We start from the raw sequence: 21,126 nt of genomic DNA, 5'->3' as shown, positions 1-21,126 counted from the left end.
AAATATTGCAATACAGTGGCACAATCAGTCATGATTTCAAAAGTCACTGCAAGAGATAGTTCATCCAAACGTCATAATTTTCTCAGCCTGCATGTCCAAACCTGTATAGCTCAAACAAACTGCTTTTCCTGTTGAACTGGCACACTTGCATATATATTCATACTTGTCACTTAGTTACAAGACAAAAAAAAAAAAGTCATTTTTGATATCAAACCTAGTAGACTTGCTAGTTGTAGTCTCAGTTTTATGGCTGAATATTTTCCTCTTACCTGAATGCATTCCTTTCAATTTTCCAGGTCGCCCAGATTGACATGTTGCAGAAGATGGGTCTACAGCCTGATGGGATTGTGGGCCATTCTGTGGGAGAGCTGGCATGTGGTTACGCCGACGGCTCCCTGAGCCACAGCGAGGCAGTTCTAGCCGCTTACTGGAGAGGACGCTGTATTAAAGAGGCCAACCTGCCCCCGGGGGGCATGGCTGCAGTGGGTTAGTGTGACAACAGATTCTTCCACAGGCTTTGCTTCATTAATCGGACGTACAGCCCAAAGCGTCCCTCCATGGGGGATTTGCCTAGTCTTTTGTTCAGCAATGTATGCTGTAGATTTTTTTTTTTTTAGCAAGCTAAATGCTTATCATATCCCCCCTTTAGGCCTAACGTGGGAAGAATGCAAAGCTCAATGTCCACAGGGTGTCGTTCCTGCATGTCACAATGCTGAGGACACTGTCACCATCTCAGGCCCTCAGGTACATGCACTCAAGGAAATAAAAAATATTATGTAAATGTATCTTAAGATCATCAAGGCTGCATTTATTTGCTCAAAAATACAATAAAAACTGTAATATTGTAAAATATTATTAGAATTCAAAAGATGTGCATAAAAGATTTTATATATATATATATATATATATATAACAATTATAGAGTTTTTCATTCAAGTTTTTCGATGTATCAATGTTATTTTTCAGCAATTGAGCATGACGGTTCATTTTTTTAGAAGTCTCTCTCCAAATTATTTCTGAAACCACTCATCTATCGTCATGCAGCCTAATAGATTAAAATTTAATTTAATTTGACTTTAAACTAGTGTTGCCAAATTGGTACTGAAATTTTAAAAATGTGATGATACCAGCATTTCCCTGTAGCATTTTGAGCACTGTTGTGTGGATTATTAAACATTTCTGATTGGCCATTGTGTTCACATGCTCAACAGATATGTCTGTGATTGGCTACAATGATCAACACTTCAAAAACATGTTGTAAATAGCTGTAAAAGATTTATATAATATATATAATATTTTCAATCTATCTTAAAATATAAATAAAGTTGTATTTATTTATATATATATATATATATATATATATATATATATATAATATATATATATATAATATATATATAATATATATATATATAATATATATATATATATATATAATATATATAACAATTTATATAGTGTTTAGAATATATATAATGACAGTATACATGCTAGTACCTAATAGTATGTGTTTGGTTATTTAGGACTCTGTCAGCAAGTTTGTTGCCCAGCTGAAAGAGAATGGTGTGTTTGCCAAAGAAGTGCGCAGTGCCGGTGTGGCTTTTCACTCGTATTATATGGCCTCTATTGCTCCAGCCCTCCTGTCTGCACTGCAGAAGGTGAGTTGGTGAAGCATTGCAGTGTCCCAGTGCCCTCTGGTGGCCATTTAAACCTCACAACCTCAGCTCAGATAAACACTGACCACCTGTGTGTGTTTTTATAGGTAATAAAGAACCCAAGACCTCGCTCGGCACGCTGGATCAGTACGTCCATCCCGCAGCCGGACTGGGAGAGCCCACTGGCACTCTACTCTTCTGCAGAATACCACGTCAATAACTTGGTCAGCCCTGTGCTCTTCCAGGAGGGACTCAACCATATGCCAGATAATGCTGTGGTAGTAGAAATTGCCCCACATGCTTTGCTGCAGGTAACAGTTGAATTTAATTAGAGTTTATTTGTATATACACCTAAGATAATAAAAGTCACATGGTTAGTAAACATCATGTATTCAGTTAAGCAAACACATGAACATGTTAGGCGATGATTATAGCTTATGAATCATAATGATTTTAATAAGAAATAATATTTGACTGTTTTGTAGGGAATTATTATTTTATTAGTATCTATTTTAATTATTTTGCACCACATAAATCAGTGTGTCAGTGTATAAACCCAATTCATATGCATTGAAGATTCAAATGTAGATCCATTATTATTAACATACCTAATGATTCACCTTCAGGCCATCCTGAAGCGAAGCCTAAAACCAACCTGCTCCATCCTCCCCCTAATGAAAAGGGGACATGTCAACAATCTGGAGTTCTTCCTCTCTCATGTGGGCAAGATCTACATGAATGGGTTGGTTTCTATACTCTTCTCTCCCAAACTGTCTTGACGTGACATTGTCTGCGATTCAAATGTTAAATGACTGATGCTGACTCTTTTGTATTTGTAGGATTAACGTGGACAGTAATAATTTATATCCAGCTGTGGAATACCCTGTTCCAACAGGGACTCCCCTCATCTCCCCTCACATTCAGTGGGATCACTCCCAGATCTGGGATGTGCCCAAGGTGGAGGACTTCCCTGCTGGCTCAGGGGGATCCACCTCTGCCACCGTGTACAATATCGGTGGGTAGATGTGAAGTTGAAATCGGTCATTTTCTCATTTTTGATGTGGTACTTATTTTTGAATGCCTGGCTCTGTTTTGTGCAGACATGAACCCAGAGTCTCCTGATTACTACATGATTGGTCATTGTATTGATGGCCGGGTGCTGTACCCAGCCACAGGATATCTGGTTCTGGCCTGGAGGACTCTGATGAGATCACTAGGCACAGTCATGGATCACACGCCTGTTACATTTGAAGACGTCACCATCCATAGAGCCACCATCCTACCCAAGACAGGTAAAAGATTTGCTTTCATTATACTGTAAGTCTGGAATTCTTTGGTATTGAAGCCTGTTTCCACTGCAAAATAAAAAATAAAAAGGTAATTGCAATTGTTTCACACAGTTGTCACTCTTTAACTCACAATGATGACTTTCTTGTAATTGCAACTTTATAATTGTGCACTTTTATCTCACTAATGCACCTTTTATAGTTCACAATGTGAATTATTTTTTATTCTAAGGTGGAAAAATATATTTTATTACTAAATGTTCATTATCATCCAAAAGTATTTCTTTTTTTAAAGAAATTAATACTTTTATTCAGCAAGGTATTAAAGTATTAAATTGATCAAAAGTGACAGTTTTGTAAAAGTCACAGAGAATCTTGAGTTCCATCTTAGTGATTTGTTTAAAATGAATGCTGCAAATCTTTTAATCACAACAGTCATTTCGCTGCCCATTGGGTTTGCTGCACTGTATTTTTTCATTCATTCAAGTTTTCTCGATGTGTCAATGTTATTTTTCAGCAAAATTTAAACCGTAGTCTACTACTACTAGTCTATGTGGCTTAGAGGTAACTGGATTGTTTTTGTGTACACTGCATTACAGGGTCTGTCCAGCTGGAGGTGCGACTCATGCCCGCCACTAACCGTTTTGAGGTGTCCGAGAATGGAAATCTGGCTGTCAGTGGTGAGTTTCCAGACTGTTTTCAAAATCAAAATGAGATTCACAACTGCTTTTAATGTATGCCTTTAAAACAGGATGTTGTGAATTGACAAGACACTGTATTTAAGACTCATGGTCACACTCTTATACCCTTTCTGGTTCAAGGTAAAGTGAGTGTCTTGGAAGACGCTGGACTTGATACTTTCCATGCTGAGCTGAATAAACCAATGCCTGCAGACAAGGAAGATCCCAAACTGCTTTTAAAAGCCGGGGACATCTACAAAGAGCTGCGTCTGCGTGGATATGACTATGGCAAGACCTTCCAGGGGATACTGGAATCTAACAACGCAGGTAATTCCCCTCAAATGCACCTCAAACTTACATTGTGGAGATAATATTGGCTAAAACGTAGATTGTGAAGATCAAAAAACCAAATTTGGCCAATCCTAAACTCTTTATATTCTGGTTCTTCTCACAGGTGACTGTGGAAAACTTCACTGGACGGGGAACTGGGTGACATTTTTAGACACCATGCTGCAGATGATTGTTGTGGGGCTGCCTGGTCGCAGCTTGAGACTGCCCACTCGCATCCGCTCTGTGTGTGTCGACCCTAAACTTCATGAAGAGAGGGTGAACGAGTATGCAGAAGACCAGAAAGGTATCAGACACACCAACTAGCGGAAGTCTAACTTAACCTGACCTAACTGAAACTTATCTGACCAAAATATCTCATCCTCAGCTGTGGACGTTCATGTTAATCGTTGTCTGGACAACATAACAGCGGGAGGAGTTCAGATCTGTGGGCTTCATGCTACTGTAGCACCCCGTCGCCAACAGCAGCAGACTCCGCCCACATTGGAGGAATTTGTCTTTGTTCCCTATGTGGACTCAGATTGCCTCAGAACCAGTGAGAAACTTGGAGACCAACTAAGACATTGCAAAGGTATGTTCTGATTTTTACTTCACTGAGAAATGCAACATGGCAATTTTACATGAAGCTTCTTATGCTCACAAAGGAAGCATGTATTTGATTTTTGTTTTTTATGCACAGGTCTAGTACAGCGTCTGCAGAGGAAGCTGGCCAATCAGGGAGTGAAGATCTCCATCCCTGGGTTAGAAGATGCGACCGAAGGCCAGCTGATTGGAGCAGAGGCGGAAAAAGGTCTTTTGCGGCTGCTCTCTGTGTTGTGCGGACTGGAGCTGAACGGGAACCTGCGCTCTGAGCTGGAACAGACTGTGGAGAAGGAGAGAGACTGTCTGGTGCAGGACCCTCTGCTCAACGGCCTGCTGGACTCCCAGGCGTTACGCCACTGCTTGGACACAGCCCTCGAGAACAGCACTCCTGGAAAACTCAAAGTCCTGGAGGTATGGTGAATCTTTTATTTAGGATTAAGAAGGGCATATTATGACATGGTGTTGAAGTTCTCAATATATATTCTTCTCCTTCAGGCTCTAGCTGCCAACGGCCGTGTGTTTTCTCGAGCTGTTGGTCTCCTCAATATCCAGCCGATGTTGCGTCTCGACTACACCGCTTCAGATGTCTCCACTGACCAGCTTTCTGCTCACCAGGGCTCCCTGGAGGAGCAGGGCATCTCATCCGCTCAGTGGGACCCTCTTCAGGGCCCAGCAACAGGTGGTCTGAATGGGGCTGACCTGGTTGTGTGTAACTGTGCAGTAGGACCAACAACCAATCCTGCACTTCTGATTGAAAACCTGACTTCAGCTGTGAAAGAAGATGGTTTTGTTTTGCTCCACACCCTACTCAGAGGAGACACTATAGGGGAGACGGTAGCTTTCCTCACATCTCAAAACAACCAGGAGGGTTTCTTGACTCAGGTGTGTACTTAAAAAAAACAAAAAAAACACTTTATCTTGTTATATCAGTCAGATCCACAATATAAATGAAAGTGATGTATTTGAATAACAATGCTTTACTTAAATAATAACATTTAAAGAAAAAATTAAACCATGGCAAGTGTCATTTTGTTTTGTCTTGCTTATTGTACTGTTCTCAGATTCTAAACTGCATTTTTTGTTTTTGTTTTCAGACTGAATGGGAGGAGCTTTTCCATAAGTCCTCTTTAAATGTGGTCACGCTGAGAAAATCCTTCTACGGCTCCGCTCTGTTCCTTTGTCGCCGTCGCCAACAGTCCTCTCATAAACAGCCCATCCTTATTTTCGTGGACCCTACTGACTACAAATGGGTGGAGACTCTAAAGGTTAGTGTTACAGTCTGCCCATCTGCTTTGTAAGTGCGTGTTTTAATTTTGACCTCGTAATGTTTATTTAAAATGTCATAATTTTTTGTTGAAAATGACTTCTCTGGTGATGTATGCAAGACTTCTCAAATCATTTAGATCATTTAGTCTGGTTAAACCCTGCCCATCCACAATTAACTGCAAGCTTGCATTCATTGTGAGTGCAACACTCTCATCTTAAAATCCAATCCTTTGTCACAATATGGAAGAAAAGATCTGTCGCTACTTTTGTTTCATCACAAATTTATTCATGCAGACTTATTAGTGGTGTTGCCAAGGCCACCAAGAGACCTTGCCAATTACCCAGCAACATGCTTAAACCAAATGCATGCTTCTAACCCTTTCCGTCTCCCTCTTTCACATTAGAGCACTTTAGCTGAGTCATCTGATATCCCAGTCTGGCTCATTGCCACTAAGGGTCATAATGGAGTGGTGGGAATGGTGAACTGCCTCAGACAGGAGCCTGGAGGCAACCGTATACGGTCCGTCCATTTACTGTGCACATATGCTACTGTTATGCATATTTTTTGTTGTTAAGATTATGTACTTGACTGTTTTTTAGTGTGTGTGTGTGTGTGTGTGTGTGTGTGTGTGTGTGTGTGTGTGTGTGTGTGTGTGTGTGTGTGTGTGTGTGTGTTTGTGTGTGTGTTTATATACCATGTATTAATTTACATGGTCTTGTTCTCCTCCCCAATAGGTGTGCATTTGTTTCTAATTTAAGTAAGGGCGCTGCAGTCCCCTCGCTTGTTCCTACTGAAAAGAGCATGAAGGCATTACTGAACAAGGATCTGGTCATGAACGTGTACCGGGATGGGCTGTGGGGTGTATTCAGACACCAGTTGTTAACACAAGGTGAAATAGAAAGTCATGTAAGACTTGAGTGACATATGACCCGTCCAATGTAAAATGATGTAGAGGATTTATTGCTTTTTCATTATACTTTTTTAAGTGTGTATTACATTGAATAAATTCAGTTTATTTTATCATTTTGTCATATGCAAAAAAGTTGAGCAGTTTAAATATATGCAAATGTACAGTGACTACCAGTAGAATTGCAAACAGTGAAGCTCACATGATTCATCTGTATAGTAGTCGCATATTAACAACAGTACAGTAACTTGTCGACCTTGAGCGATTTAATGGCTGTCAATGTGAATGCCTCTTTAGATTTGTAACTGATTGGATTGAGTCTTGTGTCTTGAGCATGTGACCATCTTCTTTTCTGTGTGTTTATGTTTAGATCTTAGTGAGGAGTTGACAGAGCAGGCGTACGTGAACGTCCTGACCCGTGGTGACCTCTCATCGCTGCGCTGGATCGCTTCCCCGCTGCGTCACTTCGTTCCTTCCAATCCCAACGTGCAGCTCTGTCGCGTTTACTACTCCTCCCTCAACTTCAGAGATATCATGCTGGCCACTGGCAAACTGCCTCCAGATGCCATCCCTGGTTTGTAACCCATCCTGTTTTTGACTATAAGTGAGATCTTGCATGCAAGCTTACTCTAAAAAGACTCTTCTCATTTTGTCCATGTAGGAGACATAGCGCTGCAGCAATGCATGCTAGGAATGGAATTTTCAGGGCGAGACCCCAGTGGGCGACGTGTAATGGGTTTGCTGCCAGCTAAAGGCCTGGCCACCTGTGTGGATGCAGACAAGCGTTTCCTTTGGGATGTTCCATCCAGCTGGTGAGACCCTCAGCACCTATGAATCTGAATTGGGGCATCTTCTCCCAATGCTCTCAATTCTAAGTGAAGCTGTGTTTATGTGCAGGACACTAGAGCAGGCTGCCTCCGTTCCAGTGGTGTATGCCACCGCCTATTATTCCCTAGTGGTGCGAGGGCGTCTGAGGCCCGGAGAGAGTGTGTTGATCCATTCAGGCTCTGGAGGGGTGGGACAGGCCGCTATTGCTATTGCACTTAGTATGCGCTGTCGAGTCTTTACAACTGTGGGTAAGTGACACACTTTTACTTCCTTAATGGGTTAGTTCACCCAAAAATGAAAATTCTTTCATTAATTACTCACCCTCATGTTGTTCCAAACCCGTAAGTCTTTCGTTCATGATGAAATCTGAGAGATTTCGATCCCTCCTTAGACAGCTATGTGACTACAACCTTGATGCTTCAGAAAGAAATCGTAAAATTAATCCATATGAATTGAGCAGTATAGTCCAAATTTTCTGAAGAGACATGATCGCTTTATATGATAAACAGTTTGAATTTAGGCTTTTATTTGCATATAAACGTTCATCAACGCACACATCAGTTGTGGCAAACGAAAGCTCAAGCATGTTTGCTTATTGTGTGCGAGAACCAATGAGGTTCATTCTCATGTTATGCAGCATGTTTGATCTTCCGGAAGAGGTTTATTCTCATGCATGTAGCAGGTTCAGTTGAGCTTTTGTTTATGTTCACTGATCAATGTTTATATGTGAATAAAAGCTTAAATTAAATCTGTTCATCATAAAAAGCGATTGAGTCAATCAGTCGAGCGATTGAGTGTCATTAAAAATATCTTCATTTATGTTCCGAAGTTGAACGAAAGTCTTTGGAACAACATAAGGGTGAGTAATTAATGACAGAATTTTCATTTTTGGGTGAACTAACCCTTTAAGAGTTTAACCCTGAACATAAAACAGAGGTGATTTGTCTACGGCGTGCTTTGACTATTTCCGTGTCTATTTCGCACACAAACTATTGACTAAATTTAAAGGATATTTTCCAAAAACTATGAAAATAAACATTAAAAATGATCTCGCTTTGATTCACAGGTTCTGGAGAGAAGAAGCAGTACCTGCAGGAAAGATTCCCTCAGCTTACAGCAGAATCCTTTGCTAATTCTAGAGATGCCTCGTTTGAACAGCATGTAATGCTCCACACTCAGGGCAAAGGTGAATAGACTACACAACAGCATTGAATCTAATATTGTTGTTGATTGAAGTTTTAAACAACTGTTTGTATGTGTCTATTTTTAGGAGTTGATTTGGTACTAAACTCCCTAGCTGAAGAGAAGCTGCAGGCCAGCTTGCGTTGTTTGGCCAGACATGGTCGTTTCCTGGAGATCGGCAAATATGACCTTTCCAACAACACACCGCTAGGTGTGTCCCAGATCCTAGATCTGCTATTCTCATACTTTTACACTTGAAATGCATTCCATGTTTTAAATGTAATTGTCCATGATGTTCCTGGTTCAGGTATGGCTCTGTTCCTAAAGAACGTGGCCTTCCACGGCATTCTGCTGGACGCTTTGTTTGAGGAAGGCAACAGGGAATGGGAGGAGGTATCTGAGCTGTTGAAGAAGGGAATCGCCAGTGGGGTCGTTCAGCCATTACGTACCACAGTCTTCGAGAGGAATCAGGTGGAGGACGCCTTCCGCTACATGGCTCAGGGCAAACACATCGGCAAAGTCCTTTTGCAGGTAAGGACGGTGGTTAATGTTGAAGAAAATTAGATATTGGATGTTAGATTTCTTATACTTTCCTTTGCTAATTGCTTTACGCTTTAGGTACGTTCAGAGGAAACGAGCAGCACTGTTCCTGCAGTTTCTCCTCTTTCTATCCCCGCTATCTGCCGTACCTTCTGCCCTGCCTCTCTCTCGTACATCATCACTGGAGGCCTGGGTGGTTTCGGGTTGGAGCTGGCCCACTGGCTCACTGAGAGAGGTGCTCGTAAACTGGTCCTGACGTCACGGTCTGGCATCCGCAACGGTAAATATGCCCTAGGATTTGATCAGTTTTCCTGTCAATGTTGGTATTGTTAACTAAAACTTACTAAAATTACTAATACTGAAATAAATATAAATGAAAGCTAATAGAAATAACAAAAACACAACAAAATTACTAAAACTTAAAAAATATTTTTTTATTAATTGATATAATACTGAATATTTGATAACAAAAGCACAGAATAAATTACTAAAGCAAACTAAAAAATAAAAATAAGCTTATTCTACTATAAAGGTATGTAAATAATACTAAAATAACAGTGATGTTGGTCAGGGCAGCACTCTGAAGCGTGTTTGTTGTCTTGACAGGTTATCAGGCCAAACGTATTCGAGAGTGGCAGGCCATGGGCATTCAGGTCCTCGTGTCCACTAGTGATGTCAGCACAATGGAAGGGACGGAGCGTCTCATCACTGAGGCCTGCCGCTTGGGTCCAGTTGGTGGCATCTTCCACCTTGCCATGGTAACGTTCAATTTTTTCTTTCAGTTCACCTTCCTTTGTAGTCAATGTAAGGACGACTTTATAACTGAATTTTTTCTCCATATTGTAGGTCCTTAAAGATGGCATGCTGGAGAATCTGACCCCACAGCAGTTCATTGATGTCAATAGACCCAAATATGGTGGAACCATCAATCTTGACAAGTAAGGAAAGATTTGACACTGTGACGCAGACTGAATATCTTCTTCCATCCTTTACTAGTGGCTGTGATGAATTTAAATAACTGACTCCTTTTTCCACAGCGTGACTAGGCAGAAGTGCCCACAGCTTCAGCAGTTTGTGGTCTTCTCCTCGGTCAGCTGTGGCCGTGGAAACGCTGGCCAGAGCAACTACGGGTTCGCCAACTCCACAATGGAGCGAGTGTGTGAGCAGCGCCGCCACGACAGCCTGCCCGGCCTGGCCATACAGTGGGGTGCCATTGGAGATGTGGGTGTCGTCTTGGAGACTATGGGTGGCAATGATGCAGTGATTGGTGGCACGTTGCCCCAGCGCATGTCTTCCTGTTTGGAGGTGCTGGATAGGTTTCTGTGCCAGCAGAAGCCTGTAATGTCCAGCTTTGTGTTAGCAGAGAAAGTAGTGGTCGCTAAAGGAGAAGGAAGCGGAAAGAGGGACCTGGTGGAGGCAGTGGCTCATATTCTGGGTAAAAGCACAGACCTGAAATGTTCAAAGCCTGATAAGTTGCACTTTTTCCTCATGCTTTCAAAGTAACGGTGTAACCTCTTCTGCTCAGGTGTGCGCGACGTGAACAGTTTGAATGCTGATGCCTCATTGGCTGATCTGGGTCTCGATTCACTGATGGGTGTTGAGGTTAGGCAAACACTAGAGAGGGACTACGACATCGTCATGGCAATGAGGGAAATCCGACAGCTAACCATTAACAAGCTGCGGGAGCTTTCCAGCCAATCAGGAGGGAAAGAGGGTGAGCATGTGATTTGTGTTCTTGAAAAGTAAAGTGCAGCCACGGCTAATATTAATACCCTTACATTTCTGAATAACATGTTTTGTTATCCACAGTATCTTTATAATAAGCAGTCAGGAAGTTGTTAAAAGATCGAAAATAACTTAAAGAGATGTAATTTCATGTTTTGGAAGAAATGTGGCATTACTTGGAGAAACAAAATGCATCAATATAATAACTTTTCCTCATTCCTTTTCTCCCAGAATCCCGAGCTTCTCCTGCGAAGCGCTCTGGTGCTCAAGCTCTGCTGGAGTCAGATCTCAGCCGGATGCTAGTGAACCCTGATGGCCCTACAGTGGCCCCGCTCAATGAGGTTCAGAGTGCCGAGAGGCCTTTGTTCCTCATCCACCCCATTGAGGGATCCATTGCCGCCTTCCGCACTCTCACCGGAAAGCTTAGCGTGCCGTGCTATGGCCTGCAGTGCACCAAAGGTACAAACACAAGCTCAGTGATCTGTGATCACAGTGATCATTTTTCACTGTTACACAGGTGAAAGGCAGTTTACTCGCTTAACATGACATTTACCAAGCGCCCGAACTAATGCTTAAGTATTTTATTTTATTTATTTATTTATTTATTATTATTATTTTTTTTTTTTATTATGCATTTATTTATTCTATTTTATTTTATTTTTGCTTTGCTGTTTTTGCTTTGCTTTAGTTTGTTTGCTGTGTTTTGGTTTGCTTTGGTTCTTGTTTTGTTGTGTTTTTTTGTTTGTGTGGGTTTTTTTTTGTTTTTTGTTTTTTGTTTGTTTTTGTTTTTTGCTTGGGTTTTGTTTTGTTTTTTGCTTTGCTTTGCTTTATGCTTTGATAGTAAATATATAGACTCCACATTTTGTGGAGACAGAAAGCAATTGTAAAATTGCAGAATGCACCAAATCTACCTGCCATCTTTTGGTATAAAAGATAAAACTAGATCAGTATTACAAAAAATATTAATATTGAGAAACTAGATCTTAATATTGAATTTATTAAGTCGGAGTGGTTAAGTAAAATCAAAACATGTTCAGTCCTGTAATATTTTTTCTGTCACATGTGTTTGCAGCCGCGCCTCTAGACAGTATCCAGAGTCTTGCTGCTTACTACGTGGAGTGCTTGAGGCAGGTTCAGCCAGAGGGGCCATATCGCATCGCTGGCTACTCGTTCGGTGCATGTGTGGCTTTTGAGATGTGCTCACAGCTGCAGGCAGCCAAACGCCCTGTGGAATACCTCTTCCTGTTTGATGGGTCGCACTCTTACGTGGCAGCTTATACACAGGTGAAATAAAAGAGCTCCGAAAACACAAAAACAGAAAAATATTGTGTGCCAGGTCACATGGTCATTATTTTTTGTTTTTTCTCTAACAGAGTTACAGAGCCAAACTGACCCCTGGCAAAGAGTCTGAGGCAGAGACGGAAGCTCTGTGTGCTTTTATCCAACAGTTCACTGGCATTGAGTATAACAAGGTACATGAACAACTATTACTTTGTGGTTTATTCTTCAAAAGATTGTTGATCCTGTAATCTGCTTATTTTTTTAAAATGGTCCCTTTCTAATCTGACAAATCAGACACTTGCCTCATCACAGTTCAGTCGCATTAATTCGATGCTAAATCTAATGCTTCTTCACACAGCTGTTGGAGACATTGTTACCTCTGTCTGACCTGGAGGCTCGTGTGAACAAGGCTGTGGATCTCATCACATCCAGCCATAAGAATGTCAGCCGAGATATGCTCCATTTTGCTGCTTCTACTTTTTACCACAAACTAAAGGCTGCCGACCGCTACGTTCCAACTTCCAAGTATCACGGCAATGTCACCCTGCTGAGAGCCAAGGCCAGCAGCGAGTATGGTGATGGTTTAGGATCTGACTACAAGCTGCATGAGGTAAATATATGGACTGCACATTTAGGGGAGACTGAACGCATTTGTAATATTGCACATTGTGTTTGCTGTTAACAGATATTTTTCAAATAAGAACACATGATAAAGAAACAATTTATTTTATTTTTAAAATATTACTTTTAGTAATATTAGAGTATTTTTTGCCTTTTTATATGGTTCAAATTCTTTAAGCCTCAGGAATATTTGCTTGAGGGAAACATCTTAAGTGTATGGAAGAGGATTAGGGCCAAGCAATAATAAAAAAATAAAACCATCTCGAGATTAAAGTTGTTAAATTACGAGAAAAAATGTGTTAAATTTCAAGAAAAAAGTTGAGATAAAATGTTGAGAATAAACTTGTTAAATGGCGAGAAAAAAGTCGTTAAATTACGAGAAAAAAATTAATCAAATTATGAGAAATGATGTTAAATTTCGAGAAAAAAGTCGAGATAAAATGTTGAGAATAAATTCATTAAATTACGAGAAAAAATTCGTTAAATTTCAAGAAAGTTGAGATAAAATGTTGAGAATAAACTCGTCAAATTACGAGAAAAAAGTCGTTAAATTATGAGAACAAATTCATTAAATTATGAGAAAGTTGAGATAAAATGTTGAGAATAAAATCATTAAATTAACAAATTTATTCTCGTAATTTAACGAAGTTGTTCTCGTAATTTAATGACTTTACTCTCGTAATTTAATTACTTTTATTCTCAACATTTTATCTCGACCTTTTTCTCGAAATTTAACAACTTTAATCTCGAGATGGTTTATTTTTTTTATTATTGCTTGGCCCTAATCCTTTTCCGTATAAGTGAACCTATTATTATTATTATTATTATTTAATTTTTTTTGGTAGCTCAAGAACAGGCTTCAACTAGATAAATTTAATGAAAAAATATTTTATATATTTCATATGTTGAAAAGACACAATTGTTATTTTGATAACTCACAACCATAATAAAATCATTAATAGAACAGTGATAACAGTATTTTAGCTATAAGCAACAGTGTTTTTGCTGGTCTTTGCTATGGAATGCTGTTTTAAGGTAATTGCACAGGAAGTACTTCTGAATCTGGGAATGAGATCATGCTGAAAGGAAGACTTTTAAGTTCAATGTTGTGCATCCCTGCAGTGTTAACATTTGGATTGTGTTACGTCTGCAGGTGTGTGACGGGAAGTTGTCCGTTCATGTGATCGAGGGAGACCACCGGTCCTTCCTTGAGGGAGAGGGTGTGGAGTCCATCTCAGGCATCATCCACAGCTCACTGGCTGAGCCCAGAGTCAGCACCAGAGAGGGCTGAACCTTCCGGCAAACGTCTTTTACTTCTTTTTTTCACCCTTTTCTCTGTTACTTTCACCTGACAAACCAAAACACTGTCTTGGCGTATTAAAGCATGCATGTCTGTGATTTCTTCGTACCTCTCAGCCACACAGCAGCCTTTTCCTTCTCATCCTTCTCATTCTCTTGATATCTTAGTTGCATATCACTACTTACTTCTCACTAAAAGTTTATATTCCACTCTGGGAACAAAAACACACATGTTGTTTGCTTGCTTTATCGGTTAAGAATCAATCAGCTGCTTGTTCATTGTCTTCTTTAAATCATTATACATTACTGTGAAATATAAAATGTCACTGATTTCTAGTATGTGAGTGTAGTTAAGTGCCATCACTGACACTGTCTAACCTGTACAAGTCTGCTAAAGGTTCTGTCAAACCTGCGTATTCATGTTCATACATCTTTTCATATCCAACCTAATGATGCAGACTGCAAGTCAAGGCTGTATTCAAATCCACAAATTAGCCGTTGGGAATTTAGTTACGCACATAGCTGAGATTGCTGTTTACCAATTTTGAGTGGCTACTGATGCTTCAGCAGTACTAGTTGATAGCTCACCTGTTTCGCTTATGTTTACTGTAGCAGTGTTTTTCTTTTCTGAATGAGATTTGCTGGTTCTCTTGTTGTTGCTGAGCATCTAAAAGTATGCTGCAATAATTGTGTAATTGATGTGTATTTAAAAGGGAAAATATGTATGAAAAAAAAACCATTCCTGGATGAAAGTAACAATCAAGAGAGCTGGTTAATTGACTTCTGGTTATGTTTACATTGAAGTTAGGGGTTAATTATTGAACATTTGTTACTTTAAGTAAAAAAATGTGTCTCACTATTGCACTAGCGAAAAGCAAAATGCATTAATGAAACTGATGTGAAATTCTTGGCAATCCAGAGGGAATCATCTCGGCTTGTACTTAAAAGTTGCTTCGCTGCTTAACTGTAGACCTGTAACTGGAGTATTAATCTTGTATTGACGTTCCTAATCCTCTTTTTGAGGACAGCTACAACATTCCTTATTCCAGGTGTCTCGCGGATGTATAGCCTACGTTCTCCCAAAATGCTCTGTAATTAATTGACTGCTTAGGTACTTCAGATGTTAGTTGTAGCAAATTCTCGTGGCCAGGTCCACATTAAACACAAGCTCAGTTCATAGTGCAAATCACATAATTTATCCTAAATCTTGTCAGAATGAAGCGTTGTTTGGTATAGGAGTGAATTTTGGGATGTATGAGTATTTTCTTGGCAGTGACATGTTTACTGATTTTCTCTTTCTGTCACGGCAGAGGAAAGTCTTCTTTTAGAAAGCAAATCGCACTTCTGAGACTAATTGTTCAAGTCAGTGACGAACTGTAATTTCTTTCGATGTTAAGAGCAAAGCTGAAAGAGCTAGAGCGTTCCATTTTTCTATTATTGAAATATTTTTTTCCTTTGGTGTAATTTTTCCAGTATTTATTGTACTAGTCAAAATAAAAAGCTATTACTAACATACACATCCAGAGTGTACTGGTTTGTTTTTCCATGAACTGATATTCTGAAGCTGTGTTGTTAGTTTAAGGTTATGGATATTTGGTCCTGGAGATTTGATTATGCAACTAAGCGTAAAGTATAATAATCCAGTTTGAATCAATGTTATCAAATAATTTTATTAAAAAAAAAAAAAAAGAAGTGAAATCTGTAACAAAGTATACTCATGTTAACCCAATAAAAAAGTGGCAACACCAATTTAAAAAAGCATCCCCTTGGAAGACAATTGACTTCTCAGCAGCTGCAATGTATTTTATATTCTTTTTCAGGATTTAGAAGTAAAAAAATATATTAACCTATTTACAAAAAGAAACCACTAAGAGTTTAATATATAAGCAGTGTTAAATCCATCCGTTCTACTCTCACAGTGCGATCTGAATGTGCATGCATAGAATATTTGAAATCATGACCAATGGAAGAGAATTCTTCATGCAGTTATTTCACAAACTGACAAAATATTTATGCATGTAGCAAAGTATACAGAGACATTTTTCAAAAGTACTGAATTATCACCTGGTACTGCCTCTTTAAAGATGCAAGTAAAAATGCAATATAACCATAACAGATTATGCTTTGAGATGGTCATCAGGATGTTTATAAGACTGGAATGTTTGGTTGTTTCCTTTAAGGCTTGATACAGTGTTTTCCACCATTTTCTAACTCTCCCCGAGGTTTTTAAAGTTCATCTTCCTCTTTTGAATCACTGCTATCGCCCAATCCCAAATCTTCATTGTCATCATCATCAGGAAAATCGTCTTCTGCCAAACGCTGCTGTAACTCCTCGAGACCCAAAAAGCGCTTCAGAAGTGCAGCAAGTGCCTCCACATCACTGAACAAAAGCAAAAAAAACAAAACATTTGAGCTTAATTGTAAGGCAATAATATCATATCTCCATACATACATATACACACACACGTTATATACAGTACCAGTCAACTTTTAGACACATTACTGTTTTTAATGTTTTTAATGTTTTCGAAATAAGTCTCTTATGCTCATCAAGCCTGCATTTATTTAAATGTTTTTATTATTATTTTAATATACTTAGAAATAAATTATATTTTAGTGATGCAAATCTGAGTTTCAAGAATCATTACTCCAGTCTTCAGTGACACATGATCCATGTTAGAATGATTTCTGAAGGATCATGTGACACTGAAGATTGGAGTAATGATTCTTGAAACTCAGATTTGCATCACAGAAATAATTTATATTATTTTACTTTTTTTTTTTTTTTTTACATTATTACTGTTTTTTTTCTGTATTTGATCAAATAACAACTAAAACATAAAAAAAATAGTAATAATGTAAAAAATAATGTAAAATAATATAAATTATTTCTGTGATGCAAATCTGAGTTGCAAGAATCATTACTCCTTTTGATTGATTTAATGTATTTGTATACATATATATATATATATATATATATATATATATATATATATATATATATATATATATATATATATATATATATATATATATATATACACATACAGACACACACATTAAATCAATCAAAAGTGTCAGTAAAGACATTTATAATGTTACAAAAGATTAGATTTCAGATAAACACTGTTCTTTTGAACTTTCTATTCATCAAATAATCCTGAAAAAAAATATTGTACACATATTTACATTAAATGTTTCTTGAGAAACAGATCAGCATATTAGAATGATTTCTGAAGGATCATGTGACACTGAAGACTGGAGTAATGATGCTGAAAATTCAGCTTTGCATCACAGGAATAAATTACTTTGTGAAATATATTCAAATAGAAAACAGTTATTTTAAATTGTAATAATGTTTCACAATATTACTGTTTTTTACTGTATTTTTAATTAAATAAATGTAGCCTTGGTGAGCAGACGAAACTTATTTTAAAAACATTAAAAATCTTAGTGGTTCCAAACTTTTGGACTGTACTGTATATAAATAAATAAATAAATAAATAAATATACACACACACCCACATATTTCTAATATAAAATACATGCATTTCATTATTAATGAATATACTGATGTACTTTTTGTTTAACATAACCACAGGACTCTAAAAGGACATCTTTTAAGTACCTGCGTGACCCCAGTGTGGCACTCTGTGTAAGCGGGTGAGAGAAGCCCGTCGCTAGACGCAGCACTAACAGGTAACCCTTCCCAAGATACCTCACTCTCTCCTCCTGAACACTCACGTCTCGCAGGTGCCGCAGATCTAACACCACTGAGTTGGACAAAAGAGCATTTTCTTCTGGTTATTTGACCAGCCATTTAGTGCAAAAAAAAAAAAAAAGACAGATAACACCAAGCTCACCTCTCTCATGCCCTCTTCTCCACAGAGTCAGTATCATGGTGTAAAGACTAAACGTCTTTAGTTCTATCTCACTCTTAGATTTATCAAACACGGCCTCCTAAAGACAAAGCGAAACAGGTTGTTAGTCAGGACAGCTGAATACATTGACTAAAAGATGGATGAAATGTGTGTAAAACATCTCCCCACCTCCCATTCCTCCATATTCTGTAGGGCTACAAAAAAACAACCGGTCACATAGAACATCTTCCATAATATGCTGTCTACAACAAAGGGAAAGAGCAAAATGAGGAACACTGATCACTTCCTTGTACTGTTTTATTCACTTCCAGGGTTATTATACACATTTAGGAACCATCTCACCAGAGCTGTAATAGGCTGCTGCTACTCCAACTGAAGCAATTCCTGTAAAAAGAGGAAGAAGGAAGACATTTAAAGATATTTCTCACGTTAGACTACACGCGTCTAGATGCTAAGTTCCCCTGATCTCATACCAACAAGGAGGGACCATGATCTAATCCCAGGAGACCTCTTCAAATGGAGAAGATCAGATGTATGTTTTTCCACGACCATATACCCCATCTGTTAGAGGAAGAAGAAGAAAAACGTTAAAATATATTTCAAATGTTTTGTGAACACAATAATGTCTAGTTTAGTCCATCTAAAAGGTATTTTTGAAGATTTCCAGTTATGTGTGTATCATCACTATAATCATAACATGCCAGAATATTGAGGCTTTGTAGAAAGGAAAGCACACTTTTAAGTCTTAATACTGCAAAAAGTTGTTTTTATGAACAGTATATTAAATATAAAAATAATAAACCTGATCAGTTTCGTATATTTGTGAAACTGCACAGGGACAACACCCTCATTAATGTGATCTCAGATTCTGCCATTAACTGTCATGATAGCATGTGAAGGAATCTGCCATCTTACCTTTATAAGTCGCTTTCCTCTTGCAGGCAAATAAATCTAAATATATCAAATCTAAATGTTGGGCATTTGCAATAGGAAACTGTAAGAAAACAAATCAAGGAAATAAAATGTGTAGCTCATGCCATACACATAAACCCGCCTTCGGATGACGTTGATTTCCGCTAAGCAGATTCCATTCTGATTGGATAAAACCTTTTAAGGGACCCGCCCTCGACATTATGACGCCTCCTTCCTGTATGATTCTAAGAATCAAAGAGAGCTCGAGTCGTGGCTTGTTTAATAATCTGAAACATTTTATGTATGAAAGAATAAGTTCGTGATTACTTGAATACAGTTGAATACATGGTCGAAAATGGTTATAAATCTAAACCGTTTTAGCAATGGGTTCAATATCCTCATTAAAATGTCAAATATGTTCTCTTATATACAATTAAAGTGATTATTTTCAGCAAGACGAGCGTTGTTTAATCGGTCCAGGGGAAGTTGACACCAGTGTTGCTGAATCACGCATGCGTGTCCATCCACGCAAGGAGTCATTCTAGCGAATCGGTTCGATCAAACAGTTCGGTTCTATGAACCGGTTCGAAAACAATTCATTCATTTTACGTAATGATGTAACACGCTATCACGTAACGTTAGTCCCTGACATCTAAAATGCCCTGATAAAACCACATGTAGGCATGTTCTAATTTTTCTATTAATTTGTCTTAGTTGATAAGGATGCATTCTTATGTTAATATGTTGCAGCCATGATTCGGCTCATACAAAAAGTAATTTATAACATACATATAATTTGCATTTACATAAACAATACCAAAATGCGAATAATTCCGAAGCAGACATGGTTCTGTGTGAGTTTGTTAAAGGATTAGTACACTTTCAAATTAAAATTTCCTGATAATTTATTCACCCCCATGTCATCCAAGATGTCTTTCTTTCTTCAGTCGAAAAGAAATTAAGGTTTTTGATTAAAACATTCCAGGATTTTTCTCCATATAGTGGACTTCAATGGCCTCAAAACGATTGAAGGTCAAAAAAAGCTTCAAAGCGTTCTACAAGATCCCAGACGAGAAATAAGGGTCTTATCTAGAGAAACCATAACCATCACAACAAAAATGTAAATTTTATACATTTTAACCATAAATGCTCATCTTGAACTAGCTCTTTTCTTCTTCTTCTCTATTTGAATTCCGGCAGTATATACACTGCTAAGTGAATTACTGCCCTCCACAGGTCAAAGTTTGAATTAAATTGTCATATACAATATGCTAGTGCAAGTATATGGCTGTTTCTCAATATGTGTTCTTCGGCGATCTTGCCTCCGTGTGTTCTTGCTCTACTTCATTATCAACCGTCGAAGTTCAGTTCCAATACTCAAGAACAGAGGATGCATGAAAGTACCCGGATGTGTTCTTGATATCGAGGATGCATCGAACCGTTAAAAATCCCAGAAGACGCTGCGGGCGGTCGACATACGGAAGCCTGTAAGCTTTAAAGTTCTCGTTCTCACTTATGAGATTCCCGCTACAAGCTCTCAAATACCTGAAGGCTCCTGAAAGTTAACAGTTTGTTTTGCTTAATTTTAATAAAGTGATAACCTGAAGAAAGCCTGCAGTATTTGTATTGGAATATAAAAAATAATCTTAACATTGACAAAGCATGTGTAGCACAAAGACTGCTCACTTTCATAAATACACGTGGTGAAATAAAAAGATATAAAATTATATGAAAACAATGTCTTTAATAATGTGATATAAGTCTTTTAATAGGTTATGACAATTGTTTGCGATGTTATGTTATTTATTGTGCATTAGCCACTTATAATATGCTGGGACGGTCAGTTGAGCAACAAGATCGCAGCACATCTCAATTCTCGATGCATTCTGTGTCCTCGCATCCTTCCGAGTTTGTTCTTTGAAGGTCGCCTGGCAAGACCGGACTCCACGAGAACGCAAGTCCGTTCTCTGCGTTCTTGGAATTGAGAAACAGCCTATTACAATTAGTTCAAACTTTGACCTGTGGAGGGCAGTAATACACTTAGCAGTATGTACACTGTCGGAATTCAAATAGAGAAGAAGAAGAAGAGAGCTAGTTCAAGATGAGCATTTATGGTTAAACGTATAGAATAT

The 21,126-nt window shown here is 38.5% G+C and overlaps 2 protein-coding genes across 3 annotated transcripts in view; one reads left to right on the top strand and one right to left on the bottom strand.

The window, feature by feature from the left end:
* The window catches only part of fasn (fatty acid synthase), a 26,382-nt gene extending 10,457 nt beyond the window's left edge, over nucleotides 1-15,925 (top strand). The window contains exons 11-42 of the mRNA XM_067370325.1: nucleotides 297-486; nucleotides 650-744; nucleotides 1,524-1,658; nucleotides 1,763-1,966; nucleotides 2,282-2,397; nucleotides 2,495-2,670; nucleotides 2,756-2,947; nucleotides 3,541-3,621; nucleotides 3,763-3,948; nucleotides 4,076-4,255; nucleotides 4,337-4,540; nucleotides 4,649-4,962; nucleotides 5,047-5,433; nucleotides 5,646-5,816; nucleotides 6,222-6,337; nucleotides 6,553-6,707; nucleotides 7,096-7,299; nucleotides 7,387-7,537; nucleotides 7,623-7,801; nucleotides 8,620-8,739; nucleotides 8,824-8,946; nucleotides 9,043-9,266; nucleotides 9,354-9,555; nucleotides 9,882-10,033; nucleotides 10,122-10,213; nucleotides 10,313-10,710; nucleotides 10,801-10,989; nucleotides 11,232-11,459; nucleotides 12,073-12,284; nucleotides 12,374-12,472; nucleotides 12,640-12,891; nucleotides 14,056-15,925. Coding sequence (XP_067226426.1) covers nucleotides 297-486; nucleotides 650-744; nucleotides 1,524-1,658; nucleotides 1,763-1,966; nucleotides 2,282-2,397; nucleotides 2,495-2,670; nucleotides 2,756-2,947; nucleotides 3,541-3,621; nucleotides 3,763-3,948; nucleotides 4,076-4,255; nucleotides 4,337-4,540; nucleotides 4,649-4,962; nucleotides 5,047-5,433; nucleotides 5,646-5,816; nucleotides 6,222-6,337; nucleotides 6,553-6,707; nucleotides 7,096-7,299; nucleotides 7,387-7,537; nucleotides 7,623-7,801; nucleotides 8,620-8,739; nucleotides 8,824-8,946; nucleotides 9,043-9,266; nucleotides 9,354-9,555; nucleotides 9,882-10,033; nucleotides 10,122-10,213; nucleotides 10,313-10,710; nucleotides 10,801-10,989; nucleotides 11,232-11,459; nucleotides 12,073-12,284; nucleotides 12,374-12,472; nucleotides 12,640-12,891; nucleotides 14,056-14,193 — 5,865 coding nt within the window. The 3' untranslated portion in view covers nucleotides 14,194-15,925. The remainder of the gene's footprint in view (nucleotides 1-296; nucleotides 487-649; nucleotides 745-1,523; nucleotides 1,659-1,762; nucleotides 1,967-2,281; nucleotides 2,398-2,494; nucleotides 2,671-2,755; nucleotides 2,948-3,540; nucleotides 3,622-3,762; nucleotides 3,949-4,075; nucleotides 4,256-4,336; nucleotides 4,541-4,648; nucleotides 4,963-5,046; nucleotides 5,434-5,645; nucleotides 5,817-6,221; nucleotides 6,338-6,552; nucleotides 6,708-7,095; nucleotides 7,300-7,386; nucleotides 7,538-7,622; nucleotides 7,802-8,619; nucleotides 8,740-8,823; nucleotides 8,947-9,042; nucleotides 9,267-9,353; nucleotides 9,556-9,881; nucleotides 10,034-10,121; nucleotides 10,214-10,312; nucleotides 10,711-10,800; nucleotides 10,990-11,231; nucleotides 11,460-12,072; nucleotides 12,285-12,373; nucleotides 12,473-12,639; nucleotides 12,892-14,055) is intronic.
* A 49-nt stretch (nucleotides 15,926-15,974) lies between these two features.
* Nucleotides 15,975-19,146, bottom strand: cybc1 (cytochrome b-245 chaperone 1). 2 transcript variants are annotated; one of them, XM_067370327.1, is made up of 7 exons: nucleotides 18,998-19,146; nucleotides 18,556-18,643; nucleotides 18,425-18,466; nucleotides 18,251-18,320; nucleotides 18,065-18,161; nucleotides 17,830-17,974; nucleotides 15,975-16,581 (listed from the first exon to the last, which is right to left on the bottom strand). In XM_067370327.1, exons 2-7 carry the CDS (start codon nucleotides 18,570-18,572, stop codon nucleotides 16,428-16,430), a joined length of 525 nt encoding a protein of 174 aa, XP_067226428.1. In that variant the 5' UTR covers nucleotides 18,573-18,643; nucleotides 18,998-19,146; the 3' UTR covers nucleotides 15,975-16,427. The 2 variants fall into 2 exon arrangements, with proteins under 2 accessions (XP_067226428.1, XP_067226427.1); XM_067370326.1 differs by having other exon boundaries at nucleotides 15,982-16,581; nucleotides 18,251-18,324.
* Nucleotides 19,147-21,126: the final 1,980 nt, after the last annotated feature.

This window comes from Chanodichthys erythropterus, chromosome 19 (genome assembly GCF_024489055.1).
Source record: "Chanodichthys erythropterus isolate Z2021 chromosome 19, ASM2448905v1, whole genome shotgun sequence".
NCBI lineage: Eukaryota > Metazoa > Chordata > Actinopteri > Cypriniformes > Xenocyprididae > Chanodichthys > Chanodichthys erythropterus.
Note: the sequence above shows the minus strand (reverse complement) of the source record. Positions and strands in the feature narration are given on the sequence as shown.

Coding starts and splice junctions, on each gene's coding strand:
- cybc1 (XM_067370326.1), bottom strand. CDS start 18,643: ATGGGGTATATGGTCGTGGAAAAACATACATCTGATCTTCTCCATTTG. Junction 17,975..18,064: donor GAGAAGAGGGCATGAGAGAG/GTGAGCTTGGTG, acceptor TGTCCAACTCAG/TGGTGTTAGATCTGCGGCAC. Junction 16,582..17,829: donor GCCACACTGGGGTCACGCAG/GTACTTAAAAGA, acceptor GCTTTTGTTCAG/TGATGTGGAGGCACTTGCTG.